This window comes from Platichthys flesus, chromosome 13, assembly GCF_949316205.1.
Source record: "Platichthys flesus chromosome 13, fPlaFle2.1, whole genome shotgun sequence".
NCBI classification, from domain to species: Eukaryota; Metazoa; Chordata; class Actinopteri; order Pleuronectiformes; family Pleuronectidae; genus Platichthys; species Platichthys flesus.
In genome coordinates, this window is record NC_084957.1 from 14,532,519 (window position 1) to 14,556,240 (window position 23,722).

The window sequence follows — 23,722 nt, forward strand, 5'->3', positions numbered from 1 at the left end:
CTTCTCTGCCCATAGTCCAAGTTTCTGCCACCAGACCACCACCTTTCCCTCCATATAATCTTTAACCCCTTTCCATATACCATGTGACCTACTTCCTGCCAAATTAATATGATCACAAATAAACCATAGATAAGCAACAATATCCCAAAATACAAACCCACTCCACCGCAATAGTTTCCCAAATTGGGGTCAATAAAGTCCATCTATCTATCTATCATTACCAAAATTATAATAATAATATGCCTCTTAGACATACTCGTTGCTTCTCCATCAAATCTTGATATAGTTTTTAAATTCCCAGAGAATCCTGTGGACTTATCGTCATTGTTTGTCATTCAGCGTTTATGGATATGAAATGTGGTGAATCTTTGCCACTTCCGGGATAAACGACATACGATGAAGGAAAAACACACACTGCTAGCTTATAGCCAGTTAGCTGCTTTTTCCTTCCGGTGTTTGTATTGTCATTTGTAATGGATCATGATTATTCATTGCTGATCATTGATTATTGTTTTCTGCGTAATGGGAATAAAACTTTAATACATTACCTCATCAACGGACATTATTTGGTGCCAAAGAAAACAGCAACTCCCATGATCCTACGCTGCCTCACGTCATCCTCAGTTTAGCTCTTTTGATTGAGAGGCTGAAATTACATATTTTATGTTTAGCAGAAAAATGCACTTGGATTTGAAAATACTTTATAATCATATTGAACACTAATTTTCAAACAACATAAGACTGCTTCGGTAACTGGGGGAACGAGAAAGTTTAAAAATCCTCATGTCAGCGTCAAATGGACAGGGTCATATCAGTGTTTGGATCAACTGATGCTTTTTCTCTCAGTTGGAGAGACACAACGGATCCACAAATGGAAACTGTGTGCGTCTTTGTGCATGTTGTAATGTGACTCTTGAGGACACTGGAGCTGCTTCTGGGCTTTGCTTTACGGTTTGGCAACAAACACTTGAGCTAACCAGACATATAATCACCCAGTTCCACCCGCTAGACCACATGACTTCAGTAAACAAGCATGTGAGAGGAGTTTCTGTTGTCTGACAACAAACCGACTCATTTCTGTTTTATTGGATATGGACTGGAATCATGAAACATCTCAATTTTAAATGTTGGTTTGCATCTTCATGAAAGAAAAACATTAAATGTGACCTTAGGCGTCTCATAGTCCTGAAGTTGCAAGAATAAGATCAGTTTCCTTTCTACAGCCTTCAACACCTACAAAAAAAAAAATGTAACCCCACTTCACTCTGACGGCCATCAAAGCTCAACATTGACTTCCTGTATGGAAACAATTCATCTGTGCATATAGTGTGTGTGTGTGTGTTGTGGGGGGTCCCACCAGGTTAAGCAGACATCAGCAACACAGTCATACACAAAGACGTGAGTTGATGACTATTATCCTGGCACAAATATAATTCGAAATACATAAAAACAAATATGCCTTGTTTCATGTTGCCTTGAAATTGAATTTAATTGAAAACTAAATTGAAGCCCTAGTTTTGGGTTCAGGAAGAAGAAAGGGACCGAACTGCACAGAAAGTCACTGCCGGTAAGAATGTTATATTTATCTCGAGGTGTCTGGTTGTGAAAGGGATGTGAACTTCTCTAAGTGTAATAGAGTTATTTTTATTTATGATGTTTTATTCTGATTCTATAACTTCGTTACAACCCCTTTTGTGTTGCAGCTTAACATTTTAGCGATGAATGATGTTTCTACATATTGGAGCATCAACAGAACGTTGTTCCGGATATGTTGCATTTTCTGGATTGTCTCTCCTGCAGGTAAAATTAACAGCACAATTATCAAGATAATGAGTTAATGAGCCACAGGAATAGTTCAACATATTGGGAAAGATGCTTACACGCTATTCTTTGACTATGAATGTCGTTTTTAAACCTTGGTATTTGTAGGTACTAGATAGGTACGTTATTAGATACGTTGTTAGGTAGGTGTGAGCCCAGACCCAAAATCATATGAATAGATTTACCAAGCGTCTCATCTGTACCTTTATTTTAAAACCAACTTTTAAAACTGTAAATTGTATAACAGGCTCTCAATTAATTATTAGGTTGTTCCGTAGATAAAAAAAAGTCCTAAATCAGGTTATGTAAGTAGTTCCACATATTTCAAAACAATAGGTGATGTATGGAACAGTATTTTGTAATAAAAAAAAAACTAATAACTAGCACTTGCTGTTGTATTTTGATACCTTTGGACAGGTCTAGTCTCGAGCTGAGATGAGCTACCACACTTTTAGCAGTGGCTTCATATTTCCAGAGCATGTAACAGCAGTATCGTTCCTCCCTCGGCTAGAAACCAAACAGATACTTTTCCCAAAATGTCAAAATATTCCTTTAACCCTACACTGTGAAAGAATGGTTCATGAAAATGTCATCTATTCATTTGAACGTCAGAGGGACACGTCATCACAAAAGTGGAGGGCAGCCATGTGACCCTAGCCTGCAACACGTCAAACATCACGGTCCAACAGCTCACGTGGAAATTAAACGGTGTAATCCTGATCAGCATCAAGACAGAGGACCCGGACCTGTACACCAGTAAACAAGCAGAGAACCTGAAGATAAACATGTCTCTTTCTGGGACACAACTGTACGCACTGGTGATAGACAGCGTCCACAGGGCTCATGCAGGGAACTACAGCTGTGACATCACCGCGCTCGAGGGAGTGTGGATACACAAATTGGAGCTGATAATTACAGGTGTGATACTCAGCCCTCAACTAAAGGACAAACACACACACACACACACACACACACCAAAGGGATGACTGCATTGGCATCCACTTTATACCTGATACAACAACGGAGTATCTGAGGGATCGGATCAAAACTCATTTATTTAGGAGGCCTCAACAAAAACAATGGATTCGAAGAAAGTTTTCAGATGGGTTTTAATAGTATAACTAACTACACATAGAATACTCGTGCCCAACTGCATGGGGTAGAGGACAACATGACACTACATCACCAACCATTGCTTCCTTTATGAAACAGTTGCCTGACGTGGACATATATGTAAAACTAAACTGTCTTTACACGACTGTAAGCCGAGTTTAGTTTGCATGTTACACCTATGGTAAAATCAGCGAAACTGTCTTTTTCTTCCAGAGAAAAAAGAAGATGGAAAGTGGAGTAAGCATGTGGACGTAATTGTTGTGGCTACAACTGTTCTATGTGTGTGTTGCCTGACCTTCATATTTACTTTTATCATCCTACGAAGAGTCAGCCACTGCCGTGCAGAGTAAGTGTCTTTGCTTGAAGCCTCTATTGACACATGACCCCGTTAAGATAAGCTGCTTGAGCAAAAACCAAATGTGGCTCTCCTTTACAGAGATAACAGTGAGCCGGCTCCAGTAATGGTAAATAAAGACTTATCATGTTGTGATCCTTACATAATCTGAAGACTTAGTTTATTCTCTCACCTTGTATGTGGTTGTTTACCTGCAGAGCCTGTACGTTTTTGCTCTGTCATTGTTTTTGTTTTTTTTCGTTAGCAGGAACAAACAGGGGATGTTTACGAGAATTGCTTGGAAATTAACGTTGGTGGTCATCGCAGCTGTCAGTCTGCCCATTTCAAGCCCAGAGCTCACCAGCCATAAAAGTGCAGTCCACTATGTGAAGAGAGAAGGAGACCGCAATAACAGGAAGTAACCATGAAGTGTCATCGACCTCACATTCAAAAAGAAAACGTGTCTTTCTTTATTTGTGTAGAATTTTAAACTGCTTTCTCAGGACATGAACTTTATGTATTGAAAAATTATACTTTTATCTGAAAACTGCATTGAATGTTTTTTTTCTTTTATTTCTTTTTATCTCCTTCATCAGATAAATGTGTGGAGTTGTCAGATCTCACAATCATTGGATCTATTTTCTTACAATACAAATATTGTCTCGCTTAAATTTAAACACAACAGTACACATGACAGAAACATGTTAACAGATACTGCACAGCACAGAGCAACTGTAACAGGCCTTGTGTAATCTGTCATAGATACAACATTCAGTGACGCACGTGGCAGCAGTGTGGGTGGCACAGGAACCTAATCTATCTATAGACTTTCCGTTGGGTTTATGTGCAATGATAAAATAGAATATGAAATGTAATTGATTTGATTTTGATATGTTCAGAGTCATTAATAACTGGAAACAAATTAATGTTAAAACGTATAAAGTATTGAACAGTAAGTGAAGTGTTCTTCTGCTGCAGGCAACACAAGTGTGTACGACAGTAAGAAGCTTACGGGTTACTACTGATCTTGGTAGTCACACTGAACACATCTATGTACATCCCTACATCCCTATTTTGGTATAAATCATAGACTGTAAAAAAAAATGGACAACATGACTGTTGCCCAAAAGTGAAGCCAAAGATTTCCACCTAGTCCTGTCTCCTCCATGTTGGTAAATGGGACATTGACCAAAATGAATTAGTGTCAAAGATGACTTCTGTCATTTCAGGTAGTTCCTTTCACACTTATGTTTTTTCAATTGTAAAGTTTCTGATAAGTTTAGTTTCAGACTCTCGCTCCAAATGTGCAAGATGGCAGGGCTTGTATAGGCAAGATTTCTTCTTATTTATTAATTTCTTTATAGTGGGAGGATATGGAAACTTGTGTGTCCATCTTTATTTACAGCCTGTGGTATAAAAGTCACTTTAAAGTTCAACGAAGTTGGTAACCTGAGCAATCCAAGTTACGCAACTCCACCAGTGTAGACAGGAAGAAACACCATTAATCATTTCAGTGCACATAAGGTCATGTGTGTTTTGTTTTCAGACAGACGGGAAGAAAATGTGAATTGGTGTGTAGTGAAAGATTTTTCCTTTGGTGTCAGAACAGTGGCTATTCACCCGACTTAAATGCAGAGTTCTAACAAAGACTTTTTGTTTCCCGAGACTGGCTTGTGACAGTTGCTATTTACTCTGCCCTTAACCCATGAAATACTATGTGACACAGGGAAAACTATTTTCCTTAAGTAATATTCATCATCAAGGATGGTGGGTGTAGAGTTAACACACTGTAAAACATTCCTTGTAATGCTAATCTCGCCTTTATTGTAATATAAATGCAAACTACAGTAATCCCAACAAGTGCTTTAGTTAACAAGAGATATACTGTAACTTTAATACACGCAAGGGTTCAGTGTTAAATGTTAAAGCACAGAACACGCAAAAAACATTTCAGCCTGTCATTGCAAGGGTTTCTCTGATTCCTTTAAAATAACACAAACATAAACAAAGCACACTATGCATCAATGTTTTCAGTCTTTAAAAAGCGAAAAGAAAGACAAAATTTGGTTACTTTGCTGAATAAAGAATACAAAAAAGAGAAGCAATAGTTTACAATCCCCCTCACTTTAAACTTACAGGACACATTATCATAGGTTAAATCCACACTACTACGTTTGTATTAAAGCATCCTTCCGCTATGTTTACATCTGTCGTCCACACTAATACAGAGTTTTTGTTTATCTAAACTAAATGTTGCTGAGGATTATTAAGGACGCAGAGCTAAAATGCTCCTGTGGACTGAAATAACTTTAGTTTCAAAATCAAGACGTACACTTCTGATTAGTCATGAACAAAGATTTAAAGTTTAAATAAGTAAGAAAGAATAAATAGGCTAGCAAAACAAAAAGAAGTTAATAGAATAAAAAACATGATGACTAAAGACTAAAACTATTTAGAAACTCAAAAGCTGCCCAGATGATGAATCCTTTAATCTAAGTGTTTAATGACCTACTGGTTTACCTGGATGAAAAGTAACAACCCACAGAATCCCCCCAGAAGGAACGTTTAACGAGTGGAAAATGGTGAAATGTCATAAATATAAATAATGAAACTGATAACTATCAATTGCTAACATGCAAACTTAAGATGGAGAACACCTTCATATTTTATTTGGCAAGAGAGGGAGAGGTTGTTCTGTACCCAGCTAACATGCGTTGATGCATTTATGAGCAGGTGTTGCATTTCTTTCTCAGATCATTCAGCAGAATTGTAAAGACTTCATCTTATCCTTTTTTCTCTTCTTTGTAGTGATGTTACACAGAAAATCACTGTTGACTTCAGTCTAACTTCAGTTGAGGTACTCGAACAAGCAACTGTTTGATTGGAAACGTATTGAAAGATTGTTCCACACTGCCTTGTCCTGACAGATCCAAAAAATATCCAGTGAAATACGTAACCGTTTGAGGTAAATACAATACTCTCACTCAGCTTCAGTTGAGTTCTATTCAAGTCAAGCGTAATTATTTTACACAATTATGTTGTGACACACTCTTATTTTTAATTTCTCTGGTTTTTACCTTCGTATGATTCAATTTGTGTTCGTTTTATAGCCTCAACTTGAAACTTGTGTATTTAGTACTTTTATCACTTTAAGTTTGCACTTCAAATTTCTCACAAATCTTCAGTAAGTTTGTTTACATGCAGAACCAGGTTATACCTAGTTTTCATATAGATTCAGTTTTTTATGTCTTTTAAGTATATAACTCCATTTCTAATCATATAAAAAACGGACAAGGAAAAAATTATCTACGTAACTACAGTGTACGTATAGAAATTCAATATTCAATTGTGGCTTCTTCTGATTATTTTGTGTAACCTGGTTCCGTGTGTATGTGTGAACGTGCTGCATGATCCTCCACAAACAACTGGCACTCCAAAAAAGTTTTGTGAACACCCACCCGTCCATCAAGTGAGTGAATTTCTAATTTGGGGTCAACTATCCCTTTAACTGATGCACCTGAGCTGTTGCACCAGTTCACTGGACGAACACGTGTGTAGCAGAGGTGTGTGTCATGCTCCCTAAGACACAAAATGTAAGAAAGAAAATATCATGAATTTCCAAAGTAACAACTGTAATGAAATATATTGTTATCATATAATACCCCTAATAACTGCATGAGAAATAGCTTTATTATTAATTAATGTGCATTTGCGGAAAACTTATGAGCCAAAAAGTATTGCATAAAATTGAAAATATTCTATCTCTGCCTGTATTACCGTTTATTCTGCTTCTCGACGGTCCTCTTTAAAAGCCGTCTCCTCAGGATTTGTCATTTCCGCCTCCCTACGTGTGACCAGGAAAAATGGTAGTTTGCCAGATTTATAAAGATGCCACACTGCTGCCGCTACGATAAGGACGATCAGAATTGCAAATAAGATCCAACAGACAACACAGGGTTCTGTAGGGAGAAAAAAACACAAGAAAGAACAGTTACACAGTTAGAGGAAATAATGTCAATTTATCTCCCTAAAACTTGTCACTGTGGTCAGTGATCTAGTGATTGATAGTTACACGTCGAGCACTGTAGTGCTTCATTGTGCACTGCAACTTGGTGATGAGGTACAAATACACACACACACAATTTACATTTCCAGGTGTCCCAAAGCCCCAACATTCAAATTCGACGCGAAACAAGGTCATTTACTGTTTTAAGACTAAATGTCAGCTGATATCTTTCTACAAGGTGCATTCACAGACCGTCGGACGTGCTAACGCCCATTAGCTTAGACACTTCTGGTGGACTTTAAGGCTTAAAACATGGTGTAAATGACCTCATTTGAAGCCGAATTTGAATGTTGGGGCTTGCAGACACTTGGATGACCGCACACGAGCAGTTTGGAGGTTGTTTTATTATTTCTGGTGAACTATCCCTTGAATAAAACCTTGACAGGGGGCAAATATGAGGAATCCTGACTTAATACATGCAGCAGTCCTGAACTTTATCATTAATTTAGGGGAGAAATACATTTTTGGATTCCAATTGTTTTTTTTATTTTTATTAAGAGACACACGCAGCCACACATTCAGAAAAGATGGCAACATTCATAACAGATTCAAAGACAGAATGCAAAACAAAAACTCACCTGAAATCACAGATCTGAAGATGTAAACAATGCTTCTTCCATATGGGTTAAATGCGGTACACTGGTAGAGGCCATTCAGGTCAGAGCTCCTGGTCAGAAACTGCAGCGTTCCACCCTCTACTCTGACACCAGACTGAGGCCACGCTTTGCCAACTCTGAGGCAGAGAAAACAAGAATGAGTATCAAACATGGAGCCAAGTGACGACTGACGTTGAGACACAACATGTGTCACACTGTAGAGATGTGCAAATTATCTGATGATAACTTCAGATTCTAGCTGTCTCTAGAATTCCAGGTAATTAATAAGTCAACCATATAAGTTTTTAGACCTGTTCACACCTTCTATTAAAACGCATCCTGAACGTGTTTCCTGTGACTTTTGATTGGATCTCACTGTAGGAGCCATAAATAAGTTTATTTTTTTGTTAGTTATGATATAAGATTTAATATATTTGTATTTTGGGATTATTTTTTGTATTATTTATTGTTGACTTGTGATCATATGAATTTGGAAGGAAATAGGTCATAAGGATAGGGGCGGGGCTTATAGTTTATATAAGCACCTGTGCACCTGTATAGGAGGGAGAGAGGTTGAGAGGGGATTTACGTGATATGTCATTTCTGATCTTGAAGTCAATTGATATTTAACCCAGTGTGACTATAAGTGCCTGTGTCTGTAAAGGTGCTTTCAGACATGCACTGGACTCTGTTGATAATGTGTGAAAACAAAAGTCAGAGTGAGACGCGCCGTAGTTTCTACGGCTTCATCCAACACCTTTAGAAATGATTCGTTGCAATTGTGATCATTCTTCTTACTTCAGTAACACAATATATAATTCAAACTCATTCAAATTCATACAATAAATTAACTTAATATGTTGAACATATTGGGCGAAGACATTTCCACTGAAATGGATTGATTTGCATTACTGTACCTGGTCCAGTTAAATTCTGGTTTGGGTTTGGAATCAGTCTCACATTGAAATGAGTCTTCTTTGAGATTTGCACCAATTTTCACTTCCTTAGGCGCAACTGCAAGAAATCAAAGGTTAAACACCACTTGTGGATCTCATCCAACCCAGTCTCCTCAGAAAACGTTCAGTGGCAACGTTGGTCCACTTGGAACGACGTTACCATCTCACAATCTGGCCTCTCAGATTGTGAGATAAAAATACATTCTGTCACCATTTCTGGCGAGAACTGTGCTCTTTGCTTCCACAGTCTTCATTCAGTTCTTTGTTTATGATAAATATTTTAAGAGTTATCACAAATGTTTTTATCGTTGCTATGATGGTTGCAATGACGCTGCCATGCGGAAGACCAGGTGCTGTTTAAATCACCGTCCCTGCGTGGTGTCGTTCAGTGATTGTGAATGTTATTCATGTTATATAATATTAATATTTGAGGCTAGATTACCCCTCTAATGCGAAGGATCCTGTTATGTATAATGATGACCTCCATCAAAAATAATGTTAGCAATATTTACACATTTTAATTTATACTGTTTATTTCTGTCTACATGTGTGAATTTGCCTTCATTAGCTTCAGAAAAGAGCGATGATGTATCGGTCAGTGCGCGGCAGCACGAGACTCCGCAAACTAATCTGTAAGCAAAGTAGACGAAGGCATCGAGGTTGCGGCCTGCCATCATTGTTATTTTGCTTAAGGGACTGAATATTTCATGCAGAAATATTAGCATTTCCCTTATGTCTACCAAAACTGCTTGTTTCACAGACTGCAGTTTTGTTTCGATCCGATGTGGTGTGCAAATAAAACCGTATCTGCAATGGGTTGTGGGGCATTAACATTTGTAACTCTAATTTTGTTTTGACAGACTGTGAAAACAACGTTGAGAACATCACCACTCTACAGGAAGACACAGTCCAGTAATGGGTGTCAGAAGTTCCGTAGTGAACGACAGGTACTGTGGGAAAATGTGTGTCATTGTTGTAGAATGTCCTTTGACTCTGTTTACACAAGGCCAACACAAAAAGGTTTGATTGTAAACTGATATTGGTATGAATTCATGTTATTCTCCTCTTCACAAGAAACAAACAATCAAAATTACCTGCAGAACGCCCTTGATGGACGCTTCTGCTGTATCGTCAGACTGGTGAAACAGCAAGATGCCAACTTTAATGCCAATTTATTTGTGTAACATTCTGTGACCAAATGTATTGATTACTTTTTGTAGACTGTAAAAATAGATGACCCATTTATTTAAAAAAAACTAGAATAACCGCACTGCGTTGTATGACTCCGCTAAGCTAAGTTAAGTCTTTAACTAAATATATTGTTGTTTTTTTATATTGTTATATTGTTCGCTATTGTTGTTTTTAATTTGTTGTTTGTAAAGTGCACCAACCACACCAAGGCAATTTCCTGTATGTGCAAATATACATGGCAATAAAAAGAATTCTGATTCTGATTCTGATTCTAAGCAGTGCAGTGTCTGTCTACATATTACTACATATTTTCTCTCATATAAATGTCAGTGTAGCCTATTGATTACTGAAACCATAAGTTGAGGTCAGTGTGGCCTTGAACGTTTGACTTTAAGACAAATAGTCAGTTGGACAACCCGAAGACATACAGTAATGCCTCCGTCGACTCGCTATTGCAGAGGTTTTAAAGCGTTAGTGTAGTAGACTGGATTTAATTGGTGTTACATTGGACATCTTGTACGGGTACACCAAAACATATATTCGGTTTCACATTATAGATGGCAATAAGCAGATACATCAATTCAGGACAAATATTTCTGTAGAAAAGAAAGCCCTGTATGTCTGTATGTATAAATAGACACAAACAAACTATTAAGACGTTTTGTTTTTTATCATATATTCTCAGGCAGTACTGAGGCATTTACAGAGACGGGACGTGAGGGCCTACTCTGCATGCTCAGAGTTCAAGCCCAGCAGGCTGCAGCAGGCCTGACATATTCTGGAACAGCAGCACAGTCTTTGGATGACTCCTCTGAAGAGGGAAACATGGCGAGGTAATTCTCCACTGATGAAGAACTGTGAGGGCTGTGATTAGCTACACTCTCTTGCTACAAGGCTACTCTTGCTACTCCCTGGCAGCCTTAGGAAGGCATTAGCTTGCTGTTGGGTAGCTGTTAGCTTCAGCATCTTTAGCTTTTAGCGGCCTGTCTGACGTTTATGTTTTTTTTAAAAAATCTGAGGGAACCATCTTCATAATTTAACCAGATGCCTTAATGTAATGTTTGTGCACAATAAATGACATTGATCATAACAAATTGGTATTTCCTTGCACTTCTACGCCATGATATTGGCAGATAATATGCTGATTACATTAAAGAAGTGAATGCTCTGCTTTAAGCAACATAAACACACAATGATCCAATGGATCTGAAGTAGAATGGGCATATTACATTCTGTAGAGCAGTGGTTCTCAACCTTTTTTCAGTGATGTACCCTCTTTGAAAAATAATTCAGCCGAGTACCCCCTAACCAGTGCAAAGCATTTTTGGTTGAAAAAAAGATCTAATACACAGTGCTGTCCCATTAGTGTTTGATTTTAATAATCCTTGTAACTAGACATGTTCTCTCTCTCTTGAACTATTTGGAAATAAAATGATATGAAAATAACTAAAGACTTATTAAAAAATATATATATATATCTCAAATATGAATAAAGATTTGTGCACATAAAAATAATTATCAACTTAAAGTGACCTCTTTTGGGATCATAATAAAGATGTTCTCAAACTGAACACATTAACTTTATTAGATAAACACTTCTTCACAAAAAATAAATCATTAACTTAATTTTAAATAAAAGATTAGCTCAAAATAACAATTTTAAATATGTGTCATCCTATATCTTCTTTATGGATCGAAAAGAATACTAACTATCTTAAATTTACAAACTGTCATCACTTAAGATGCCATTGCTGCATTGAGCTGAGTGAGTGCTTCATTTACATTTTAGTGAGAAACTTGTGCTTCACTGAGGATCTTTGTCAGTCTTGGTGGCAGGGAAGCATCTGCTGTGATCAAGCTCTTCTCCATGCACAGTCTGTTTCTTTGCTTTGATCACAGTCATTGCAGAGAAGAAGGCCTCACATAAATGTAAGGAGGCAAAGGGTAGTAGCTGCTCCAAAGCTTTCCGTCCCAGGTGGGGGTGCTCCTGCTTCACACACACCCAAAACTGTGTGAGTGTGGATGTGGCAAACTTCATCTGGAGGCCAGGTCAGATGACACTTCCAGGAGTTTTTCCTGATAAGTGACTGGTAGCTTGTTTCCATTTGCTTTGGGGAGGCTTTTCGCATCGTTTCTTGAGATGACCTGAATTCAGAAAGTTTCCTCTTAAAAAACCTCATGTGGCTTACCAACATGACTTTCATGTTTTGTCTGGAGATACCACTGAATGTGCTGCCTTAATGCCACTGTTGGCTAATCTCTCCCCACAGAAAAAAACACAAAGTGTAAATAACCCATCTATGTTATGTTAATATTGTTCAAGTATCTTTCCATTTTATTGTGAAATATTTGCTCGCTTTAAGGTCAGACAATTTCATTTCCATTTTTTTATTAAATGCTTTTATTTTGAATTTGTTCCGGTAGAGACGCGGAGTTCCTGTTATGAATTTGTAACTTCACAATGGAAAAGTGTGATTTAGCGCCCCTCCGAAGAGGCACAAGCTCTCACGGTGTGGTTTAGGGTAGTTTCAAATAAACCTCAAAAAACATCAGTTAAAGTCTCGACCTTCTTGTGAATACTGACGGAATTTTGCCGGCTCTGGTCTCGGCTTCTTTGGCAATTGTCCCTCCGTGTTTCTGCGGTTTCTGCGCTTCAACCCAAACTACAGAGTTTTCAAGGCGGCACTTCAGTGGTGACAGGTGATGAGAGGTGGCGTGTGCCAGGTTGGGTCAAGGACTCGGTATGGGGGAGACTCTGGGTTTTAAGGATAATGAAATAGAATAGCATACTGAATATAAAATTAATTTCATGAACTTAAACTTATATTTTATTGAATATTTATTAAATAACAAATTTTAAAGGATTTTGAATGGATGCTAATTTGAAATATATTTAAAAAAAATCTCACGTACCCCTGGAGTACCTTCAAGTACCCCCAGGGGTACGCGTACCCCCATTTGAGAACCACTGCTGTAGAGAATGCCTCAGTTATGGAAGTCAGAAAATAACTTTATCTAAGGTTCCAGTCATTTATAGTCACAGCAAAGCTGCACAGCAAAGCTTTAAAAACGCCACAAATAGTATTTTGGAGAGGGGGGTTTCAGAGGGAGGGGGCCGCTCTGGAGAAAGGTCTGTCAATCCAGGTCTGCTTCTTGGTGTGATGGAGACATGAGGTTAGCATCAGGAGCGGAGGCTGCAGGAGGGACAGTGGAGCTGAGGCACACCTGTACTGCTTCACTTGAGAATAACTGAAGGACAAAGTCAAAAGGTCAAGGCCACACTGACCTCAACTTATGGTTTCAGTAATCAATAGGCTTAATTGACATTTATATGAGAGAAAATATGTAGAAATATGTAGACAGACACTGCACTGGTTAGCGGAGTCATACAACGCAGTGCGGTTATTCTAGTTTTTTTTTAATAAATGGGTCATCTATTTTTACAGTCTACAAAAAGTAATCAATACATTTGGTCACAGAATGTTACACAAATAAATTAGCATTAAAGTTGGCATCTTGCTGTTTCACCAGTCTGACGATACAGCAGAAGCGTCCATCAAGGGCGTTCTGCAGGTAATTTTGATTGTTTGTTTCTTGTGAAAAGGAGAATAACATGAATTCATACCAATATCAGTTTACAATCAAACCTTTTTGTGTTGACCTTGTGTAAACAGAATCAAAGGACATTGTACAACAATGACACACATTTTTCCACAGTACCTCTCGTTCACTACGGAGCTTCTGACACCCATTACTGGACTGTGTCTTCCTGTAGAGTGGTGATTTTCTCAACGTTCTTTTCACAGTCTGTCAAAACAAAATTAGAGTTACAAAACTGCACACTGTGAAACAAGCAGTTTTGGTAGACATAAGGGAAATGCTAATATTTCTGCATGAAACATATTCAGTCCCTTAAGTAAAATAACAATGATGGCAGGCCGCAACCTCAATGCCTTCATCTACTTTGCTTACAGACTAGTTTGCGGAGTCTCGTGCTGCCGCCCACTGACCGATACATCATCGCTCTTTTCTGAAGCTAATGAAGGCAAATTTTTACGACAGCCACACGTCAGGTCCGCTCGTGCACTCGGTCCGGTGGCGGACTCGGACCGGCCTCGGTATGAACAGACTCGCAGGATCCTTCGCATTAGAGGTGTAATCTAGCCTCAAATATTAATATTATATAACATGAATAACATTCACGATCACTGAACGACACCACGCAGGGACGGTCATTTAAACAGCACCTGGTCTTCCGCATGGCAGCGTCATAGCAACCATCATAGCAATGATAAAAAATTTGTGATAACTATTAAAATATTTATCATAAACAAAGAACTGAATGAAGACTGTGGAAGCAAAGTGCACATTTCTCGCTAGAAATGGTGTCAGGTTGTATTTTTATGCCCAAACTAAGTTACAAAATTATATTTTTATCTGAAAAAACAAGGAATCTCCGCCATGTTTTCCTCTCCGCAGACAGGAGCTTGGGAGTCACGTGACGTGAGAACACGCCAATGCAAAACAATGGGCGGACAAAATGTTACCATCTCACAATATGGCCTCTCAGATTGTGAGATGGTAACGTCGTTCCAAGTGGACCAACGTTGCCACTGAACATTTTCTGATGAGACTGGGTTGTCTCATCCCACTGTGCACAGGGTTACCTTGCTTACTGTGGGCTTTTCATTCAAATGTTTCATGGTCATTTTGGAACTGCAAACTTGAAAAACAGTTTTTTAGGGTTGTAACTTAGCACATCTCAGTGTTAGTCTGTACAGAGGTCCATTGTGTCATTCATGATCTTGCTTAACCATGATAACTCACTGATTATACTGTTGTGGGAGAAATAAAGGATTAGCCTAGCCTCCTAACTGTCAAATGTCAAAAATCATGTGTGTGCTGCAATTGATGCATGTATATAAAAAAGGCTTTCATTAAAAACGTTTTTAAAGCTTGTATTTCTCATGCCTATTCACGTTTATATTGAATCAGCTGCTTTTTAAAGAATGCTGTTTTCTGAGATTTCAGGACAGACTGCTACTTCTCACACAGAGTAAGTCAATCGGGGTCAAATCATCTCGGCCTGCAAGGTCATGGACTTCATGCGACTTCTGAACCCTTTGGATTTTACTGAACATATAAAATCCAATGAGTTCCAACTCAGAACCACGACCACAGATTAGATTTAGTGATCTCCAAAGGTTTAGATATTTTTGTTAACAAGATTGTTGATACTAACCTGTCAGATCGAGATTGTTTGTTTTATGATGTGACCAGAGATGGTACAACAACAAAATGGTACCGAATGCCTCATTAGGAGACGCTATCTATGTTCATCCTCAGCTACCGAGTTCTGTACTCTGTACTTAAGCACTTCCAAATGCTCTCTAAGGATTTATAATCAATCCATGAAAAAGTGAATCATTTTAAATCAGCAGTGTGGCACCAGAGACATTCAAACAGAAATCATAGACTAAACTAATGTCATTGGGACATGAAAGAGTTTCCTGCTAAAGAGGGAAAGCCGTAGAGAGGAGAGAATGTAGAGAAAGAGCAAACAATCCAAAAAATAATAATGCGTCATGGGTAAAATGGTGGAGGGATTATATTTTATATCATAATGTTCTGCAAAAATAAAGTTTTTGATTATGATTCTAAAACAGGCAACAGTGTTTACCAGTGGGGTGCAAGGGGTCCTGTAATCCACAGCACAGATTCAACCACCTTCAACATGAGAGCAGTGCTCGAAAACACCTTTGAGTGTGCAGGGACATCAATATAATTAACCATTAGGAAAACAGTAATCTTTCAAAAATAATTGATGTTGTGAATGAGAAATAAGCCTCATCATAAACTGAGGTAGAGGAGTGATTGTATACTCACAGTAAACTTGTATAGTAAAGGGAACCTTTGCCTCCTTCGACAGGGCTGGACTGGTGATGACACAGTGGACCACCTGTTGGTCGATTTCCATGGCAGGTACTCCAAACAGGTAGCTGACTGTTGTAGTCTTGCCATCATCATGATGCGTGGAGTTGGCTGTTTCCCTCAAGTTGTCTGCTAAGCTATCTGTGAGCCAGCTCACGTTTGCCGGAGGCTTGGAACCAGCAGCCGTGCAGGTGGCAATGCAAACTTCCTTATCAGCCAAAGTAGGAAGGTTATCCTCCACACGTATGACAGGAGGCACTAAAAGAGTTATCAGACACAAAAGGTTAACATACCCAAGAAGGGAATCTTCTCTCATTCACACAAAAGATTCTTAAACCAAATTTAAATTTTTACCGAGCACATCCAGATGTATGTGTGTGTTGTGAGTTCCGCTGGGGAACAAAGTGAAGATGCAAGTGTAGATGCCTTCATCCTGCAATGAGACACTGGATATCTGGAAAGATCCATTAAGCTCATTGAAGCTCCCAATGAACTTAATTCGATCATCACGTCCATTCACATACTCTGGTCCATTTATTTTCCGAACAGTCAAGAAAAAATTATCTGTTTTAACTCTGGTCGTCCTCTGCCATGAAATCTGGTTGACAGTCTCTGTGGTGTCAACAAGTTCGCAGTTGAATGTAACTGTACGTCCTTGCACCACTGTCCTGTTTCCTCCAATCACCTGGAGAGCTGTAAAAGACATAAAACCTATCAGTCTATTTCAAAGCACAAACAGAGGTAAAAAGCCACATGAGAGAAATCCTAAAACATTTGATTGGACTCTCTGCAGCCATGCTTTCTTTCTTACACCTGCGCTATGTGGCAGCTAACAGGTGGCTTATAATAGTCTGTTTACAGTTTAATCGTTCTAAAGCAACTGAACTGGTTTGTTCTCTTCATCCTCTTTACTGAATGAGGGAACTCAATTAAAATAAAGGAATTATTATTATTAGGCACTGTGAGTTGTTAACCCCAGAACACTAACGTACAATTAGTAACACCATCACTAACGTCGGGTACATTTTACCCGATATAAAATATCCGATAAAAAAGACTTCTCATCAAAATATATTAATGTACAACAATACATGGCAATTTGAAGTACTCTTCTTTTATTTTTTTAACGAAAAAAAGCAATCATGGGGGACCCACGCCACTCAGACAGCAGCAACACAATGGAAATCCCATGACTACACTCGCTCCGTAAAAAACACCCGACGTTAGTGTTCTAGGGTTAAATAGGAGTCGCCATGCCTTTAGTATATGCCTGGTGACTGAGGTGTGTTTGACTAGATAATGTAATGCATGCTGGTCTGAGAACAAAGCCTTTACAGTTTTTCTCCTGCAGCTACAGCACTTGGAAACCCCCTTTCTAACGACACTCTCTGGAGATTCATAATCAGCAGCTGCTGAGGATAAGATGCTTATTGGACTTTCTTTTTTACAGTTATTTTTATAGATGGCCACTAACCGTTTCCGTTTTCATCTGTAGTTACTAAAATTGTAATTGTCATGTGAAAGTTAGCACGTGGGCAACAGTAAAAAAAGAAATGTGTTGGACGAGAAGAAACAGGTGCTCAGCGGTGAAATAAGTGAAAAAAATGTAGAAAGACCCTTATATTAAATAAAAAGTCAAATACAGTACTAAAAACTATATACGTTCCAAGATGTTGTGTAACATTTGATTATGCAAATGTATTGACAACTTTAAACTGCACCTTTATTAATTATCTGTACCATTATTGATCCTGAAACTACAAATATAATGAATATAATTCTCAGCATCAGAACGAAACACAAATGAATTAAATTATTAGAAGTAAATACAGGTATCATACAAATATAAATATGATCATCAGAGCTAAATTCGATGTGGAAAGCACTCCACTTATACAAGCTTTTCTCTACGATTATTATATTATTTCAGCGACTCTATTTTCAATACAAATGATTTTTGTCTTTCCCTCCTGTGAGTAACCGTCTTTCCTCAGGACGTGTGATTCTTACAGAAACTTTACCTGTGTGCATGTCAATGTTATTTTTCTGTCAACTAACGTTATTATGTGTATTAGTTAGATAGTATTAGTATTATTATCATTAGCTTAACTAGCCTCTTATGATGACGTGTTGTAATGGAGCCTTTGTCCCCTCTCTCCTCGTGCTCCCTGATTCAGTACAGGTAATTAAACGTGACATAATATTAAGGAGGAGGAGCATCTCACCGTTTGTCTGTGTGTTCGCGTTCAGGATGAACAATAACATTAGCCACATGTTGTTGAGTTTCTCCGTTTATCCATTAATTTCTGAACTCGATGATACAGAAGACCGACGGGGAGAGAAGACGATGCCTGCGACTGGAACGACAACACGAGGGCTTGGCCGTTCATAAAAGATCCACCGATGGTTTGTTTACTTTTCGCCAACGATATATTTTTTTACTTTGCTCCGCCTCTTTTTTTCTTCTTACTCTTTCTCTTCCGGTTCCTCTTCTTCTTTCCAGCAGACTAGGCTCTATTTAGTGCTGTACTGCCACCCAACGGACTCCAGGACTCCACAGTTTTCCCACAAGCACCAACCCACTTGCTAGTCCACAATGCCTGAGCCTTAACCTCATCAGATTGACTTCATCTATTTGAGGCATGGTTATGTTATTGACAGGTTTAACTGATGCTTGGATGTTGTATAGCTTTTTTCCTCTGATGTCTCCCTCCCACCCTTGCTGCCATATCTGATTTCCCCTCTCACTGATGATGCTACGACACTCCATCCTTCAAGTGGCACCTGCACATCCACTGTATTTCTGCTAAACTTGCCTTTGCTTCCCTTTTCTGTCTGTCTCTCCAATTCAGAGACCATCAATAAAATCTCCCCAATTATATCTGGCCTAGCTCCATTTCCCTCTCCCCCCACCAATGCCACAGGGGCAGATAAGGAACCTGTGCACAGTACAACGTCATCCCAGCCTCCATCTTCCACCCATCACAGACCCTACAATAGCATTTAACTCTGCTGTGAATATTGAAATAGTTCAGTCTTGTCAAGGTTAATTTTCTGGCAGAATTGTGCATAGAAATTAAGACAACAGGACTTCTGCAAGAAAAGAAAGTGTATTTATGCAGGTAGCACAACAGTGTGAACCTTGACTTGCACTATGCCCGGGGCCCTCCTTACCTGGAGGTGTCCCAGCCAAGGACTAAATAGATGCAGCAGTCCTGATGTCCAACTTTTTTATTATTTTAGTGGAGTAATATATTTTTGGATTCCAATCCTTTCTTTCTTAAATTAAGAGACACACACAGACACACACTTAGAAAAGATGGCAACATTCATAACAGATTCAAACACAGAACGCAAAAACTAGACCTCAACTGAAATCAGATCTAAAGATGTAAACAATGCTTGGCCGGCTGCAGTGTAGGTCCAAAATCCTGTCTGATAAGTTTAGTTTCAGATTCACGCTCCAAATGTACAAGATGGCAGGGCTTGTATAGGCAAGATTTCTTATTTAATAATTTCTTGATAGTGGGAGGACATGGAAACTCATGTGTCCAGCTTTATTTACAGCCTGTGGTATAAAAAGTAATTCTAAAGTTCAACGAAGTTGGTCACCTGAGGAGTAAGAGCTATGCAACTCCACCAGTGTAGACAGGAAGAAACACCATTAACCATTTCAATGCAAATAAGGTCATGTGTGTTTTATATTCAGACGTTCAAATGTGAATTGGTGCGTCGAGGAAGATGTGACAGGTGCTGGTGATCAAAAACCCACTGCTCTACATCGACATCTTAAAAAACAAACTGATTCGAAATGCAATTTTTTCCTTTGGTGTCAGAACAGTGGCTATTCACCCAATTTAAATGCAGAGTTCCAACAAAGACTTTTTGTTTCCCGTAACTGGCTTGTGACAGCTGCTATTTACTTTGCCCTTTACCAGAGTTAGCAACCTTTAACCCATGAAATAAACAGGGCAAACAACTTTCCTGAAGTAATATTCACCATCAAGGACGGTGGGTGTAGAGTAAACACACTGTAAAACATTCCTTGTAATGCGTATCTCACTTTTATTGTAATATAAGTGCAAATGACAGTAATCCCAACTAGTGCATTAATTGACAGGAGATATAACTTAAAAATACACAAGGGTAAAGAGTTAAATATTAAGGCACAAACTGCTGTGCAAACAATCTAGTTTAAAAACCAGGACGTATTAGAAATGTTTGATCATGAAATAAAGATATAAAGCTTTAATAAATAAGAAAGAATAAATAGGCTAGCAAAATAAAAAGAAGTTAAAAGAATAAAAAACATTATGACTAAAGACTAAATCTGAAAGAAATTTGAAAGCTGCCCAGATGATGAATCTTTTAATCTTTGTGTTTAATGGCCTACTGGTTTACCTGGATGAACAGTAACAACCCAGAGAATCCCCCCAGATTGAACGTTTAACGACTGAAAAATTGTGAAATGTCATAAATATAAATAATGATATTGATAACTATCAATAGCTAGCATGCTAACTTAAGATGGAGAACACCTTCATATTTTATTTGGCAAGAGAGGGAAAGGTTGTTCTGTACCCAGCTAACATGCGTTAGTGCATTTTGGAGCTGGTGTTGCATTTCTTTCTCAGATCATTCAGCAGAATTGTAAAGACTTCATCTTATCCTTTTTTCTCTTCTTTGTAGTGATGTAACACAGAAAATCACTGTTGACTTCAGTCTCACTTCAGTTGAGGTACTCGAACAAGCAACTGATTGATTGGAAACATATTGAAAGCTTGTTCCACACTGCCTTGTCCTGACAGATCAAAACAATATCCAGTGAAATACGTAACCATTTGAGGTAAATACAATACTCTCACTCAGCTTCAGTTGAGTTCTATTGAAGACAAGTGTAATTATTTTAAACACAATAATGTTGTGACACACTCTTATTTTTTATGTCTCTGGTTTTTACCTTTGTATAATTTAATTTGTGTTCGTTTTATAGCTTCAACTTGAAACTTGTATATTTAGTACTTTTATCACTTTAAGTTTGCACTTCAAAATTCTCACAAATCTTTAGTCAGTTTGTGCAGCAAATTAAATATGACACGTTTCTTCTGTCTCTGCCTGTATTACCGTTTATTCTGCGTCTCCTCATTAAAATACGTCTCGTCAGGATTTATCACCTCCGTCTCCCTACGTGTGACAGGGACTCTCCTAAACAATCAGTAAATAGAAGATACAATAATTAGATATACATTACAGTATTACTAAACTTGGTACCTTGAACCTAAAAATGGTAGTTTGTCAAATTTATAAAGATACCACACTGCTGCTGCTATGATAAGGACGTTCATAAGAGCAAATAAGATCCAACAAACAATGCAGGATTCTGTAGGGGAAAAAAAAAACAAGAAAGAACACAGTTAGAGGAAATACTGTCAGCTTATCTCCCTAAAACTTGTCACTGTGGTCCATGATTTAGTGATTGATAAGTACATGTCAAGCTCTGAAGTGCTCTAGTGTGCACTGCAACTTGGTGATATCACACACACACACACACACACACACACACACACACACACACACACACACACACACACACACACACACACACACACACACACACACACACACACACACACACACACACACACACACACACACACACACACACACACACACACACACACACACACACACACACACACACACACACACCAAAGGGATGACTGCATTGGCATCCCCTTTATACCTGATGTATCTGAGGGATTGGTTCAAAACTCATTTATTTAGGAGGCCTCAACATAAAAAATGAATTCGAAGACAGTTTTCAGATGGGTTTTAATAGTATAACTACACATAGAATACTCGTGCCCAACTGCATGGGGTAGAAGACAACATGACACTACATCACCCACCATCGCTTCCTTTATGAAACAGTTGCCTGACTTGGACATACATGTAAAACTAAACTGTCTTTACACGACTGTGAGCCGAGTTTAGTTTGCATGTTACACCTATGGTAAAATCAGAGAAACTGTCTTTTTCTTCCAGGGAAAAAAAAAGATGGAAAGTGGAGTAAACATTCGCACGTAATTGTTGTGGCTACAACTGTTCTATGTGTGTGTTGCCTGACCTTCATATTTACTTTTATCATCCTACGAAGAGTCAGCAACTGCCGTGCAGAGTAAGTGTCTTAGCTTGAAGCCTCTATTGACACATGACCCCGTTAAGATAAGCTGCTTGAGCAAAAAACAAATGTGGCTCTCCTTTACAGAGATAACAGTGAGCCGGCTCCAGTAATGGTAAATAAAGACTTATCATGTCGTGATCCTTACATAATCTGAAGACTTAGTTTATTCTCTCACCTTGTATGTGGTTGTTTACCTGCAGAGCCTGTACGTTTTTGCTCTGTCATTGTTTTTGTTTTTTTTCGTTAGCAGGAACAAACAGGGGATGTTTACGAGAATTGCTTGGAAATTAACGTTGGTGGTCATCGCAGCTGTCAGCCTGCCCATTTCAAGCCCAGAGCTCACCAGCGATAAAAGTGCAGTCCGCTATGTGAAGAGAGAAGGAGACCGCAATAACAGGAAGTAACCATGAAGTGTCAGACCTCACATTCAAAAAGAAAACGTGTCTTTCTTAATTTGTGTAGAATTTTAAACTGCTTTCTCAGGACATGAACTTTATTTATTGAAAAATTATACTTTTATCTGAAAACTGCATTGAATGTTTTTTTTCTTTTATTTCTTTTTATCTCCTTCATCAGATAAATGTGTGGAGTTGTCAGATCTCACAATCATTGGATCTATTTTCTTACAATACAAATATTGTCTCGCTTAAATTTAAACACAACAGTACACATGACAGAAACATGTTAACAGATACTGCACAGCACAGAGCAGCTGTAACAGGCCTTGTGTAATCTGTCATAGATACAACATTCAGTGACGCACGTGGCAGCAGTGTGGGTGGCACAGGAACCTAATCTATCTATAGACTTTCCGTTGGGTTTATGTGCAATGATAAAATAGAATATGAAATGTAATTGATTTGATTTTGATATGTTCAGGGTCATTAATAACTGGAAACAAATTAATGTTAAAACGTATAAAGTATTGAACAGTAAGTGAAGTGTTCTTCTGCTGCAGGCAACACAAGTGTGTACGACAGTAAGAAGCTTACGGGTTACTACTGATCTTGGTAGTCACACTGAACACATCTATGTACATCCCTACATCCCTATTTTGGTATAAATCATAGACTGTAAAAAAAAATGGACAACATGACTGTTGCCCAAAAGTGAAGCCAAAGATTTCCACCTAGTCCTGTCTCCTCCATGTTGGTAAATGGGACATTGACCAAAATTAATTAGTGTCAAAGATGACTTCTGTCATTTCAGGTAGTTCCTTTCACACTTATGTTTTTTCAATTGTAAAGTTTCTGATAAGTTTAGTTTCAGACTCTCGCTCCAAATGTGCAAGATGGCAGGGCTTGTATAGGCAAGATTTCTTCTTATTTATTAATTTCTTTATAGTGGGAGGATATGGAAACTTGTGTGTCCATCTTTATTTACAGCCTGTGGTATAAAAGTCACTTTAAAGTTCAACGAAGTTGGTAACCTGAGCAATCCAAGTTACGCAACTCCACCAGTGTAGACAGGAAGAAACACCATTAATCATTTCAGTGCATATAAGGTCATGTGTGTTTTGTTTTCAGACAG

The 23,722-nt window shown here is 38.3% G+C and overlaps 2 protein-coding genes across 12 annotated transcripts; one reads left to right on the top strand and one right to left on the bottom strand.

The window, feature by feature from the left end:
* Nucleotides 1–625: 625 nt before the first annotated feature.
* LOC133967336 (nectin-4-like) lies at nucleotides 626–21,282 on the bottom strand. 3 transcript variants are annotated; one of them, XM_062402732.1, is made up of 7 exons: nucleotides 18,234–18,375; nucleotides 16,363–16,701; nucleotides 15,964–16,266; nucleotides 8,848–8,944; nucleotides 7,913–8,067; nucleotides 7,046–7,227; nucleotides 626–646 (listed from the first exon to the last, which is right to left on the bottom strand). In XM_062402732.1, the coding sequence occupies exons 1-6, from the start codon at nucleotides 18,280–18,282 to the stop codon at nucleotides 7,049–7,051; spliced, it is 1,122 nt and encodes a 373-aa protein (XP_062258716.1). In that variant the 5' UTR covers nucleotides 18,283–18,375; the 3' UTR covers nucleotides 626–646; nucleotides 7,046–7,048. The 3 variants fall into 3 exon arrangements, with proteins under 3 accessions (XP_062258716.1, XP_062258717.1, XP_062258715.1); XM_062402733.1 differs by lacking the exons at nucleotides 626–646; nucleotides 18,234–18,375 and adding exons at nucleotides 5,070–6,847; nucleotides 21,133–21,282; XM_062402731.1 differs by lacking the exon at nucleotides 626–646 and adding an exon at nucleotides 5,070–6,847.
* On the top strand, nucleotides 1,260–23,096 carry LOC133967337 (uncharacterized). 9 transcript variants are annotated; one of them, XM_062402740.1, is made up of 7 exons: nucleotides 1,260–1,567; nucleotides 1,704–1,800; nucleotides 2,434–2,739; nucleotides 3,148–3,171; nucleotides 3,260–3,280; nucleotides 3,371–3,398; nucleotides 3,534–4,143. In XM_062402740.1, the coding sequence occupies exons 2-6, from the start codon at nucleotides 1,719–1,721 to the stop codon at nucleotides 3,394–3,396; spliced, it is 459 nt and encodes a 152-aa protein (XP_062258724.1). In that variant the 5' UTR covers nucleotides 1,260–1,567; nucleotides 1,704–1,718; the 3' UTR covers nucleotides 3,397–3,398; nucleotides 3,534–4,143. The 9 variants fall into 9 exon arrangements, 7 of the variants coding, with proteins under 7 accessions (XP_062258724.1, XP_062258725.1, XP_062258723.1 ...); XM_062402741.1 differs by having other exon boundaries at nucleotides 3,537–4,143; XM_062402736.1 differs by having other exon boundaries at nucleotides 1,281–1,398; nucleotides 1,510–1,567; nucleotides 3,148–3,280.
* Nucleotides 23,097–23,722: the final 626 nt, after the last annotated feature.

Bases quoted from the DNA above. Each gene is read 5' to 3' on its own strand.
- LOC133967337 (XM_062402734.1), top strand. From the start codon at position 1,719: ATGAATGATGTTTCTACATATTGGAGCATCAACAGAACGTTGTTCCGG. The intron at 1,801-2,433 runs GTAAAATTAACA...TTTGAACGTCAG, and splicing joins CTGGATTGTCTCTCCTGCAG to AGGGACACGTCATCACAAAA. The intron at 3,399-3,533 runs GTAAATAAAGAC...TTTTTTCGTTAG, and splicing joins GTGAGCCGGCTCCAGTAATG to CAGGAACAAACAGGGGATGT.
- LOC133967336 (XM_062402732.1), bottom strand. From the start codon at position 18,282: ATGTGGCTAATGTTATTGTTCATCCTGAACGCGAACACACAGACAAAC. The intron at 16,702-18,233 runs GTGAGATGCTCC...TGTCTTTTACAG, and splicing joins CGCGAACACACAGACAAACG to CTCTCCAGGTGATTGGAGGA. The intron at 7,228-7,912 runs GTGAGTTTTTGT...TTCTCCCTACAG, and splicing joins CTTCAGATCTGTGATTTCAG to AACCCTGTGTTGTCTGTTGG.